Raw genomic sequence first — 12,543 nt, forward strand, 5'->3', positions numbered from 1 at the left:
AATATGAAACAAAAGTCGATATGCCCCCCGAGGACCGACAAAAAAGCTAGTCTGGCAACAAACCATCAAACATCGTTTTTGTCATCATTTTGGTGGTTCAACATTAAGTGAAAAATCAACACAGGGAGCCATGGTTTGACACGCGAGTTCTGTTATTATAATGCATGTTCGGGGCCCCAGCACGTTGTTCAAAGCTGGCGTGCGAAAGCAACTTACTGTGTGTGATTTGAGTTTATAATGTTGAGACAAGTATGTCAGGTTTGAGGATGCGAAGTTCTGTAGGTTCCGACTACAGAGTGGTGTGTGAAACCAACAGTAAGCGCCTTTGAGACGATAGTGCCCACATGTTGCATTCGAGCGATGGGATTGTCGTATTTCAAACGAGGTGATTTGCTTGCACAGTCAGCGTTGACCATCTCACAACAGATCTGTTATGTGGATTATCGTGCGACGTTCGAGTCGGGGGCAAGGAATCGCAGGAAGCAAAGATGAGTCTTTTTCCATTGTCACCTTTCTTTCCGGTTGTTGGTGCATATAATATTGTGCGGACAAAATGATGCGACGGCGAGTGTTTTTTGCCTCCAAGATTTTGTGGTGTGGGTATTGTTTTGCTCGTTTCATACCCACACCAAAACCTGAAACACACCCCACCCCACCCTCCCCCTCCCTCACAATCAGTCCATGAACACAAACACTGACACACACAAATTAATGATCAAGTTACCCCCCCCCCCCCAACCCTTCACTTGCACACCTGCAACGCAGACGATCATATTATTGATTAAATATTCATATAGGTCAGTGTTGGGTTTTTTGTTCGTGTTTGTGTTATTGCAGAATCGGTTTTCTCTTATTGCTACACGTGTCTCTTCATTACATTTCACCATCGCCCTACCACCCTGCCCCTCTCGGTATTCCACCCCTCGGTTTTCAGTGGTAAATATTAGTAATCGAATATTGAAGCTACGTTGAGTCAAAGGTCACAGAAGATTTGCATCGTGCAGCACTGCACGAATTGGGTCAAAGGACACAAACGATTTGCGTCGTGCCGCGAAGGAAAGATAATCGCGATCTTGTTTCTCATTGCCTCTCTGTTTTTCATTAGACTTGTCATTCTGCTTGCTCGGCTTTGTCAGATGTCTTCATTTCTTGTTGCTATGTTCTTTGCTTTTTTATCATTATTTTTTTTATTTGCGCTTAGTTTATCGATACAACGTCTTGTGCACGGGTCAAAATGTGTGTGTCAGGGGTCAATTGGTTTGACTTAAAACTTGACGTTCGTGTTTCTCCAAAGAGATACACGCACTCCATGACATTGTGAGAAGATAAAACATATCGATAGGTTTCATTTGTTTGCGATAAAGCATAAATGTATGACCTTTGATGAGGTAGTTTTGTTTTTTGTTTACATTTGCCAGTTCGTATTTGGAACTTGGCGAAGCAGTGTCGTCTGTTTAGGTCTGGGGAAACGCCAATGAAAAGAGCCGAAGAATCCTCGAGCGTTTCTATTGGGTTTGCTTTTGATTATCCATGTAATAGGGCTTCCTGCAACTATGGTAACCGGGGATTTATTCCCCGGGGAACATGAGATTTATTTCCCAGGTGCTTGTGAATGAAAACTCGTGAAAATGATGACAAATTTGTTTGTTTCCCAGGGGCGCATTTCACTGCTCGCATTATAATGATTGTTAGGCGATTGCAGATTCAGTCTTTGTCTATGTGCCTTGTGAAATTATGTCCATTGAGAACAACGTGGATCGTGCATGTGACTGTTAGGTAATAAGTTTTTTTCCATGTTCAGCTTCACCTACTTACGTTGCGTTTATTTATTACACCCCCGGTATAGGGGTGTGTATAGGATTCGGTCGATGTGTTTGTTTGTTTGTTTGTGTGTTTGTGTGTTTGTGTTCGCATATAGATCTCAAGAATGAACGGACCGATCGTCACCAAACTTGGTGAACAGGTTCTATACATTCCTGAGACGGTCCTTACAAAAATTGGGACCAGTCAAACACACGGTTAGGGAGTTATTGGTGGATTAAGATTCTACAAGGACTTATAGAGGGACATATTAATGGTCAAAGGGAAATAACCTTCTCAGTTGGTGGCAGTGAGAATGGTCAGGATGGGGGTGTTTTTCCTACCTCGGAGGAATTTCTTGTTAATCTGTGCATTTGTTAGTGGATACGTACATGTATTTCTTTCAAGGTTACCTAACATTATATCAGTGCAATAGGACAAGCAATCATTCAGCTCAGAAGGCCAAACACTGTTATTGCACCATTGCAGTTTGCACTTGGCGTGCAAATGCACCGATCATTCGGTTCACGGTTTCTGATCGATACCCTCAGCCACCTTGGCTGTAGCTGTTCTTACACAGAGGTACGGAAATTTGAACTGAATGCTGCCCAATCATATGGCATTGATCTCCCACCTACCACTGTGTATGCCTGCCTGTGCAGAAATCCCCGACGCAATGCAGTCTGTCACAGACGTTGCATTCCATTCTAGCGAGCAACAAACGCAGCACAAAGAGTTGAGCGTGGCAAGGCAGAAGCGAGATCACACAGACATTCAGCTGATCTTGAGATATCTGCTTGATAGGAACCCTTTCACTGTGGATACAGCCCTCCGATCCATTTCAAGCGGAAAAGAAGCTGAAGCTACTGTGAATGCAGAACAAGCAAAAGGCGTAGGAAACAAGATTCTGAGCAGCATGATCGGAAATAATGTTGTGGATTTCACCTTTAAAAAGAAGGATCAAGCTGTAACCATGGCTCTGAAAGCCAAGTCGTCCAATCTGCACGATGATCTAGTACATGTTCACTCCATGCTGTTGTTCCAGAGACTAGTGACAACTGTGAAGAACACCAACGGATGTCTTGAGGACGCCTTTGCCTTTGAGATGTGCAGTGTCCCAGCATCGCTGTTTGATTCGGGTGGTCTGCCAAGACAAGGTACCAAGGCTGCACTGGCAACTTATCTGGACTTCAACAAAGCAGGTAAATGGTGTTATTCCTGTTGATGTAACATATGTCATCGATGGTGGCTTGCTGTTGCACCTTCTGCCCTGGTGCCGTGGTTCAACATACAACCAGCTTACTCCGAGTTACGCAGACTTTCTCATTCGTCATTTTGGCAAAGGAACTGTTGTTTTTGATGGATACAGCTGCGGACCTACCACCAAAGATGCAGCCCATTTGCGAAGAACAAGCAGAGCCAATACAGCATGTGCCATCACTTTTGAGGGTGACATGGTCCTGTGCGAACCAAAGGAGCGCTTCCTGACGAATCCAAACAACAAACAGCGGTTCATCAACCTCCTTAATTCCCGTTTTTCACAGCACGGCTTTGACACTGTCCATACAACTGCTGATGCTGATAGGCTCGTCGTAAAGACTTCTCTGGAATTGGCAAGGAAGGGAAACGTGATTCTGGTTGGCGAGGACACCGATCTGCTCATCCTTCTGTCGTACCATCTTACGCCAGATCACTGCCCCGTCTTCTTCACATCAGTGAGATCATCGACAGCAAAATTAGCTGCAAAAGTGTGGGACATCAGAAAAGTCCACACTGTTCTTGGATCTCAAGTTTGTGAGAACATCCTGTTTGCGCACGCCTTTGGTGGATGTGATACAATTAGCAGTCCATTCGGGATTGGAAAACCAATGTGTTTAACGAAATTGACCCAGTCAACAGTGTTCGTGCAGCAGGCCCATGTCTTCAGCGCCAGTCCTTGCAGAGACACTTGTGACAGGGGAGGCTACCGCTCCTTTCACAGCAGACTCTGCACCCGAGTTGTTGGCCTTTAAAAGTCAACACCGGTGTATTGTAGAATTCTGTTTGTGATGGGGTCTGGTGGTTTCCGATTGTCTGTATGTTCATGGAAACCTTCGGGTTTGCATAACAGTTTTTATGGGGCTAAGAAATTAGCCCTAACATTTTCAATCCTGTTTGATTGCACTTCGCCTCCCGAGGTGATCGTAGTGTTTCGGCACTCGGTTACATCTGGTGCTTGCGAGCCGGGATGGGACTCGGCATGATATCTTCAGGTAATGGCATAATATGACCACTGAACATTTTCGTGCTGTTCCCATTCTGCGAACTTGGGATGGACAGTGGTCCCCCGGTTCGGAACTTCGGGACGAAGTTCATTCAAACGGGGGCGATTGTGACAGGGGAGGCTTCCGCTCCTTTCACAGCAGACTCTGCACCCGAGTTGTTGGCCTTTAAAAGTCAACACCGGTGTATTGTAGAATTTTGTTTGTGATGGGATCTGGTGGTTTCCGATTGTCTGTATGTTCATGGAAACCTTCGGGTTTGCATAACAGTTTTTATAGGGCTAAGAAATTAGCTCCAACATTTTCAATCCTGTTTGATTGCACTTCGCCTCCCGAGGTGATCGTAGTGTTTCGGCACTCGGTTACACACTGATGAGCTGATAGGAGCAGGAGAAAGGGCCTTTGTAGAACTCTATGGGGGGAAGGAACGAGACACTTTGAACTTCCTCCGCTACATCAAGTACATGCAGAAAGTCTCTACATGTACCTCATCGTTTCAGCCCTGCAAACTCCCACCTACATCAGCAGCAGCTAAATTCCATTCCATGAGAACATACTTCCAGGTGCAAGAATGGATGCACTTGCATCAAGAACAGTTCCTCCTGGATCCGATGGACTGGGGATGGGAGATTGTTCAAGGCGCCATGCTTCCTACTCTCATGGACATTGCTGCTGCTTCTGGTTATCTACTCGATGTCATCCGATGCAATTGCAAGACAGAGTGTCGAACAGCAAGATGTTCATGCCGAAAACACGGCCTCGTGTGTACGTCTGGCTGTAGAGAGTGCAGAGGGGAGAGCTGTGCCAACACTGTGACCGAGGTTGCCTGTGTTGGTACATCAGACGATGAAGACGGGCTTTAGCGTAAGTACGAGGTCATGTTGAATAGAGTGTGCGTGTGCATGTTCACATGTGTAATGCAACAGTAACGGGTAAAGGAGGGAGAATATCAGCACAGTAATTGTCAACTCACATACCTGTCAAACGCGACCCGGGAGACGCGCCCTGTGAAACCACACCAAATGCGCTAGATTTGAGCTTCGGCTACGTTATTTCGCGCTAAATAAATGCAATTGAACCTATTTATCAACTGAATGTGCTTTTCTTACATACTATATGAGTGACATATGGCACATCCCTTAAAATAAGACATGTTATAGACGTGAGAGGTGAGGGACGGAGCATATTCGGAATACCGTTATTGCGCAGTTGTCATCATTCTTTAAAAGCTTCAAAAATATAGTTCGCATGGGAAAACGTTGGCCAACTCGGTTTTACCTGATCAATGGATGCATGTAGAGTACAAAAAAGGTGAAATAAATTTTATAGCAATTTGTTCACACAGGAGGTGAAATCTGATGAAATCTGCCTAAGTTCTGTGTTTTGCGGTCGTTTTGAAGCAAATGAAAAGAAAAGAAAGCGCGGAGAAGTATGTTTGGGTCCTGCAAGACTTTATGACCAACGATTTCTCCCTTGGAAGTAAATGAAGATGTTTGCTTTTCGTCTGCTTTGAAGGTAGGGAGATTTTACAGCGCATACGGTAAATTGCAAGTCGTATTGTCCAGAGAAGAATATTGTTATTCTAATTCTTTCTTCGAAGTAGCATAGATTTGTTCTTGGCCATATTTTCGACCTGTGCATCGTTATATTATGGGAAAAACACGTTTGAACGCAAATTCGCAAAGTAATTTTGATCATTTGCTTCGGAACTGCAACGTCGATTTGCCAAAACAAAAAATTCTGGCTCAATATGCGGGAACATGCTGGTAATGTCATATTATTTAAATGGGTGTGGAAGAACTGCTCATGATTAACATAGCACTCCGGCCCTGTTCTTTTTTTCGTCACACCCAAAACCGTTATTTGTTTTGGGCGACGCAGCATTAATATAATGCTGCGTCGCTCAAAAGAAATAACGGTTTCGGGCGTGACAAAAAAAAAAAGAACAGGAACGGAGTGCTATGTAAATTATGAGCAGTTTTTCCAAACCCATATAAAAATGTGACACTAACAGCCTGTCCTCGCAAATTGATCCAGATTTGTTTTAAATCTAAACAACGAAAATCAGGGTAAAACCCCACACAAAAGGCAACAAAAAGCAAACACAACACGGAACGAATAAGGTTTGAAAATAAAATGGAGGGGAAACACGCAAAAAAGGAAGGAATTTTTTGTTTTGCCATATCGACGTTGCAGTTCCGGAGCAAAGGCCCAACATTTCTTAGCGAATTTATGTTTAACTTTAAACGTGTTTTTCCTATAATATACCAATGCACAGCTCGAAACTATGGCCAATAACAAATCTAGAGTACTTCGAAGAAAGAAGAATAACAACATTCTTGTCCATATGCGAATTGCATTTTGCCGTGTGCGCTGTAAAATCTCCCTACCCACCTTCAAAGCAGACGAAAAGCAAACATTTTCATTTTCTTCCAAGGGAGAAATCGTTGGTTATAAAGTCTTGCAGGACCCAAACATACTTATTCGCGCTCTCTTTTCTTTTCATAATCAGTTGCTTCGCAAAAACAAAAAGTCATTCTTTTTCTCAATTTGTCAAGTCAGTCAAAACGACCGCAGAACACAGAACTGGGAAATGACACTGATGGGAATACGAAAGATCTTCGATGACGAAAGTATAAATGACGTCATGTGGTCACGCCTATCTCGAGAACTAAGCGTCGAACGGAACCAGCGCCCTTCCAGTATTACACACACAAGACACACAAACTGCGTCTGTCTCGTCTCCTTGATTTCGAGAAGACAACGAATTACTGAGCGACGTTTCTTTACTTTTGATTATACTATTAGGTCGATGTTGGCTACTTTAATACTTGTGATTGCGTTGCTTTGTCAACTGCAAAACAAAGCGAAGTAAGCGCTCTCATTATTGTGCAACAAAAGTTTACAAATGAGCGTTGTGGAGAACCAATCTCGTGGCACATGAGAGAATGATAATTTATAAGCATTGAAATGAACAAGCGACTTCAATTCTCAATTGAACGTTACATAAACTTAGCTTTCTTGTTTGTTTGTTTTTGTCCCTGTCTGGGCATATACATTATAGCATTCAACGGGTGACTCCTGTAATCACTACGTCTCATTTGGGCGAAGTACCGACTCGCCGCCGCCCAACTCGCCGCCGCTTTGTCAAGGGTGCCATCTCGCCCCCCCCCTCCCCCCAAGCAGTGCCAACTCGCCCCCGTGTATTTCATGCGATAAATTTGACGTTTCTCGTGCAAACAGATTATAAAAAATAACACGTTTACCTGAGTTTTACCTGAGTTTACCGTATCCTATGCGAAGAAGTTTCTCGTGCAAAACAGGTTAAAAACATTGACACGTTTACCTAAGTTTTTCATGAGTTTACCGTATCCTGTGCGAAGAAGTTTCTCGTGCGATACAGGTTAAAAACATTGACACGTTTACTTCACAACCATGGCTCTCCAGGTCGCGACCACCAGTTGGGGAGGAAAATGTATTTTTTACAACCAGTTCCAGTTTCGAATAGTGTGAGTGTGAGTGTGTGTGTGTGTGTGTGTGTGTGTGTCTTGCAAAACTCAAGATAATTGGCGGCGAGGTGGGAAGCGGCGAATGGGGACGTCACTCTCATTTGCACTACGTTTGTGACGTTTCGATGTGACGTTATCGAAACAAAATGACGAAAACAAGTACATGTATTCTTATCAACACGTAGCAAGGCAAGGCGATGCAAAGACTGTATTCAAGAAAGCCATGGGGTTACATGAAAAAAATGGAACATGGATACTGTCGCGTGCATGCACGTTTGCATGTTTAGTTTTTCACACAAAAACTTTGGCCACACCACACAGCACTCACAGAACACCAATGTAAATAAATGAAAGTATTTAATAGTTCCCAGTTGGGTGAAATATGGGGGTGACGATGGATGGAACAATGGAAGGGTTAACACGACAATATGAAGATGAACATAATGAACATGAGAAAGTACACAACAGTCAAAATAATGTCAACAAACGACATACGAGACAATCAGGATAGTCAAACACAAAGCACGTACGTCATAAAGGCCCTCCTCATTCCATAAATGATATCTATCGTAAGAAAGTACTTATCTACACGTTCGACGAATTCAGGTGGGGGGGGGGGGGGCGCGCCCTCGGGTCGACACCTGCGTCTCTGTCGCGGGGGTGAGAGAATCAGCTCAGTTGAGAGCTGTCACACGGCACGCACTCTGCAGCGACGGCGCCGGCTCGATGTTGCTGCCCAACAGCAGCGTGGTTGCGCCGCTGTGACGTTACGAGATAGCTGCTCAAAACAGCGTAATGAAGCCTCGGAGAAGATCCAGAGGGGCTGCTCACACAGCAGCGTGGGGGTGACGATGCGAGAGTCCAAACTGGCTGCTCAAGCAGCAGCGGGGTGGAGCCTCCTCCATGCTGTGAAGCTAGGGTTCGCACCTTCCCGTCCGGTCTGTCTTCGACAGTAAACACTGAAAGCCTAGAAGGCCAAAGTCAATAATCTCCCCAAAAATATAAGACATGTGACTTCCTCCTCCAATAGACATCATTATTAGGGATGAGGAGGAAGCACAATGACTAGACTTTGGTTTCCTTCTACCATATAATTTACCATTATAATGATTTCCTTTTAAACACTATGATGAACCCTATTTACAACAACACAAAGACGAGACAAAACAGTACAACTGGTAACTAATGTAGGTTCCCTGTCCCCTGCCACCGGCCGCTAATTCACCTTCAGCAAAAACTGACAAAAGTCTATCCAATTAGACCAAGAAATTTGACTTACCTCACACAGGCTAATGAAAAACATCGCGCACTTTACGCAACCGACTTTAACAAAGTCCACAGTAGACGTACGTACATTACTACTGAAAATAACTTCGAACTCAAACGACAATTCACACACGAATTTCGAAGCCGTTCAAACAAACATCTGGTCTCGGCCGAGACAGAAAAAAGAATGCCTATGAATTTCTCAGTCAGCAACCAGGTAAACGGTGAACCCTACAAATAGCGCGCAGCTTACCGTGAACGTCCCGTGCAATGCGTGCAAAGCGTGCAAGGCGCGAATCACTGAGCTAAGCCCAGCTACCGGTCTTCCCACCTTGACACAGGTACCTGTCAGCAACGCCCGACCAAGGAACCTTATAACTACATACAACTGTCCGCGACAATGCCCCCCAAGTTAAGCATAGACATCCGTCTACACGGCAAACGATCACTCTTGAACGCATGCCCGACTGAGGTAGTCGGCTCCCACGTTGCGACTACCGGGAATCACCCGCACATGACAAAACAAACAAAAAGATATGCATTATTCCTGTAGCATGCACGTCAAAAATGTACAAACACTGTTTCTTAGCCACCGAAGGTGTAGATCTTAACAGTTATGCCTGTGTTCTTGAAGACTTCCTTGATCATCTCAAGGACGGCGCTCCAGTTCAGCTCGTCCAATCCACATCCGATCTGCGGCATGGCCAGGGAAGCGACATTGTTCTGCTTGCAGTGGTCCCTCATAGCTTCCATGGAGGACCGCAGCGTTTTGTAGGAGGGTTTGTGAAAGTAGCGTTTCTTGGTGATCATGTAGTAAACGTAGGAAGCACCTACCTGTAGTACAGCTACCTCTCCCACCTTCTTGTTTTGTGCTCTAAGTTGATCAACTTTTCCAAACGATTGCTTGAAGTGAACGGCAATGCCTTTTCCCATCTCAAGATCTTCACTGACGCAGTGGGCCATAGCATCATCAGGTTCACAGCTGAAAAGGTCGCCTCTGATCTCTGTTAGCTCAAACCCCACAACAGGTTGACCCTGTCGCCCTTGTCTGTCTCTGTACAACTTGAGAAGATTGGCGTGGTACAGCTTCTCACGTCCGTAGATCCGAATCCTGTAGTCTGACTCGCCCTTCTTCTCCAAAACGTCGAACGGTCCCTGCCAACACAACTGCAGCTTGTTCTTCTTCTGCGGCAGCAGCAACAAGACCTTGTTTCCAGGCTGGAACTGTCTTCGCACTGTCTTCCGGTTGAACACCTTCGCGTGTTTCTGTGCAGCAGCTGACAAATTCTGACGCGCCAGTTTGCAGGTTTCCTCAATCCGGTTCCTCAAGTCCACCACATACTCAGAAGTCGTACGAACTTGTTCATCGACTTGCTCCTCCGTCCATAGGTTGCGAAGAACAGACATGGGTCCTCGCACTGTCCTGCCGTATAGAAGCTCAAAGGGAGAGAATCCCAGACTCTCCTGTGGAACTTCACGATAAGCGAAGAGGAGTGCAGGAATGTAGCGATCCCACTGCTTCGGTTTCTCTTGAGCAAGCTTGCGTAGCATGGTCTTGAGTGTTCCGTTGTATCGTTCCACCAATCCGTTTCCTTGCGCATGGTACGGAGTAGTCGCTAAACCCTTGATGGCCAGCAAACGCTCCACCTCTTTCATCACCTCGGACATGAACTGAGTACCACGGTCTGTCAGAATCTCTGAGGGAATTCCTACTCGAGTCCAGACTGCCCACATCGCTTCTGCAACCTTCACAGCCTCAATCGACTTCAAGGGAATGGCTTCCGGGTACCGAGTAGCGTAGTCCACAAACACTAAGATGTACCGGTTACCCGACTCAGAAGCAGGGATGATGGGACCCACCAGATCGATCGCCACACGCTCGAACGGCGTATCGATGAGAGGCATCTTACCTAACGGTACCTTCTGTGGCTTATGAGAAACCTTCTGACACTGATCACAAGACAACACAAAGCGACGTATGTCTGCGCACATACCTGGCCAAAAGAACTGCTGCCAAACTCGATCACGTGTCCTCTGAACACCCATGTGACCTCCCATAGGCGGTTCATGAGCCAACTTGATAACACCTAACCTCAACTGCTGGGGAACAACAACCTGAGTAAAGACGCTACCACCACCGCGATACTCACGGTACAGAATCTTCTTCTTCCAGACAAACCCAACTTCACCGGAGTGACCAGACGTTCTGACGTCCCGGCGATCTGCCGCCTCACGACAACTCTTCAAAGTTGAATCATTCCGCTGAAGGTCATACAACTGCTCAGGGGTGACTGTTTCTAGCCCTGGAGCAGCAACATGCAACAAAGTCGGCTTCTTTCCTTCAGCGGCAGCCTGAGCACGAGTGACAACTGACACAACCTTGGACACAGCGTACACTGGAAGAACAATCGAGTCACCCAGCCGGGCGTGATTACCTACAATGAAATCAGCAACAGGTGTATCCATGACGATAGCCTCAACCTCACCAGTGTAGAAAGGACATTCAACCTGAACCTTAATCACTGGATAGCGCCTCTTGATGTCTTTCTCAGCCATAGAAACCTCAAGATCCTGTCCTGTGAACTGAGACCTGGAAACTAATGAACTCTTCACGACACAAACCTGAGATCCAGTATCACGCAACCCCTCCACTGCAACACCATCCACTACAACCAGGCATCTCGGGTCGTAGTCTTGCTGGCTACAGGGAGTACACAAAGTGGGTACACGGACGGGCGGTAAAGACTTCTCAGGACCACTATTCACCGCTCCCGTCGACTTGCTCTTCTTGGGGCAATCTCTAGCCAAATGTTTGGGGGACTCACAGATGAAACACTTCCTACCGGATGTACCAACTGAGTTATCTCCACTTTTCTGCTTTTCACCAACGCCAGCCTTTCCACCCTGATCACGATCATGCTGAAAAAACTTCTTACTGTCACGGTGTGCTTCAAAATGAATCTCAGCGGACTTAACTGCTTCGGCTAACGTCTGAGGTTTTTTCTCCTTAACGTACGCGGCCATGTCCGCGCTCAGGGTCTGCAAGAACTGTTCCAGCAAAACCAACTGTTTCAGTTCTGTGATCTCGGAAAGCTCATGCCACTTAGTCAAATTCTCTTCAATGCGAGCACCGAACTGTCTGAACGTTTCATGTTCTTTTCTCTTGCAGGTTCTGAGACGACGGCGGTAGGTTTCAGCTGTGAGCTGATAGCGGCCTAACAACGCGACCTTCAAACCGTCATAGTCGTCTGCGCTATCATCATCCAGAGTGTTGTACACTTCTACAGCCCTACCCGACAACCTAGTCGAGACCCTAGTTGCCCACGTATTTCTCTTCCACTTGTACAAGGTAGCGACTCTCTCAAACCTTTTCAACCAAGTAGCTATGTTTTCTTTGCTCTCATCAAACATCGGTATGGAAGGCCGAAAACCACGAAGGTCACTAGACTCTTCTTCACCTGAGGAATCTCCCTCATTATCAGCTCCATCCCTACTTCCTCTCTTCACCCTCTTACTTTCCGACTCTTTCTGCAAGAGTTGCATGCGAAGGTCATGCTCTTCTCTTTCTTGTCTTTGTTTTTCTTCAAACATCTGAGTACGTTCATATGCGGCTTTCTCATCAGTCTCTCGCTGAGCTTGAACATACTTAACTCGCTCATCAGTCTCTCGACGCGCTACTTCTAGCTTGTCCTGATAAGCTTCCTTTC

General features: G+C 45.8%; 1 protein-coding gene across 1 annotated transcript; it reads right to left on the reverse strand.

Moving 5' to 3' along the window:
• Positions 1-9,421: 9,421 nt before the first annotated feature.
• On the reverse strand, positions 9,422-12,427 carry LOC138954395 (uncharacterized). The gene has a single exon (XM_070326264.1). The coding sequence runs from the start codon at positions 12,425-12,427 to the stop codon at positions 9,422-9,424; it is 3,006 nt and encodes a 1,001-aa protein (XP_070182365.1).
• Between the last annotated feature and the right edge of the window lie 116 nt (positions 12,428-12,543).

The sequence above is a fragment of the Littorina saxatilis genome, unplaced genomic scaffold, assembly GCF_037325665.1.
Source record: "Littorina saxatilis isolate snail1 unplaced genomic scaffold, US_GU_Lsax_2.0 scaffold_1242, whole genome shotgun sequence".
Taxonomy (NCBI): Eukaryota; Metazoa; Mollusca; class Gastropoda; order Littorinimorpha; family Littorinidae; genus Littorina; species Littorina saxatilis.

Excerpts from the sequence above, each read along its gene's own strand:
- LOC138954395 (XM_070326264.1), bottom strand. The coding sequence starts at position 12,427 with ATGTTTGAAGAAAAACAAAGACAAGAAAGAGAAGAGCATGACCTTCGC.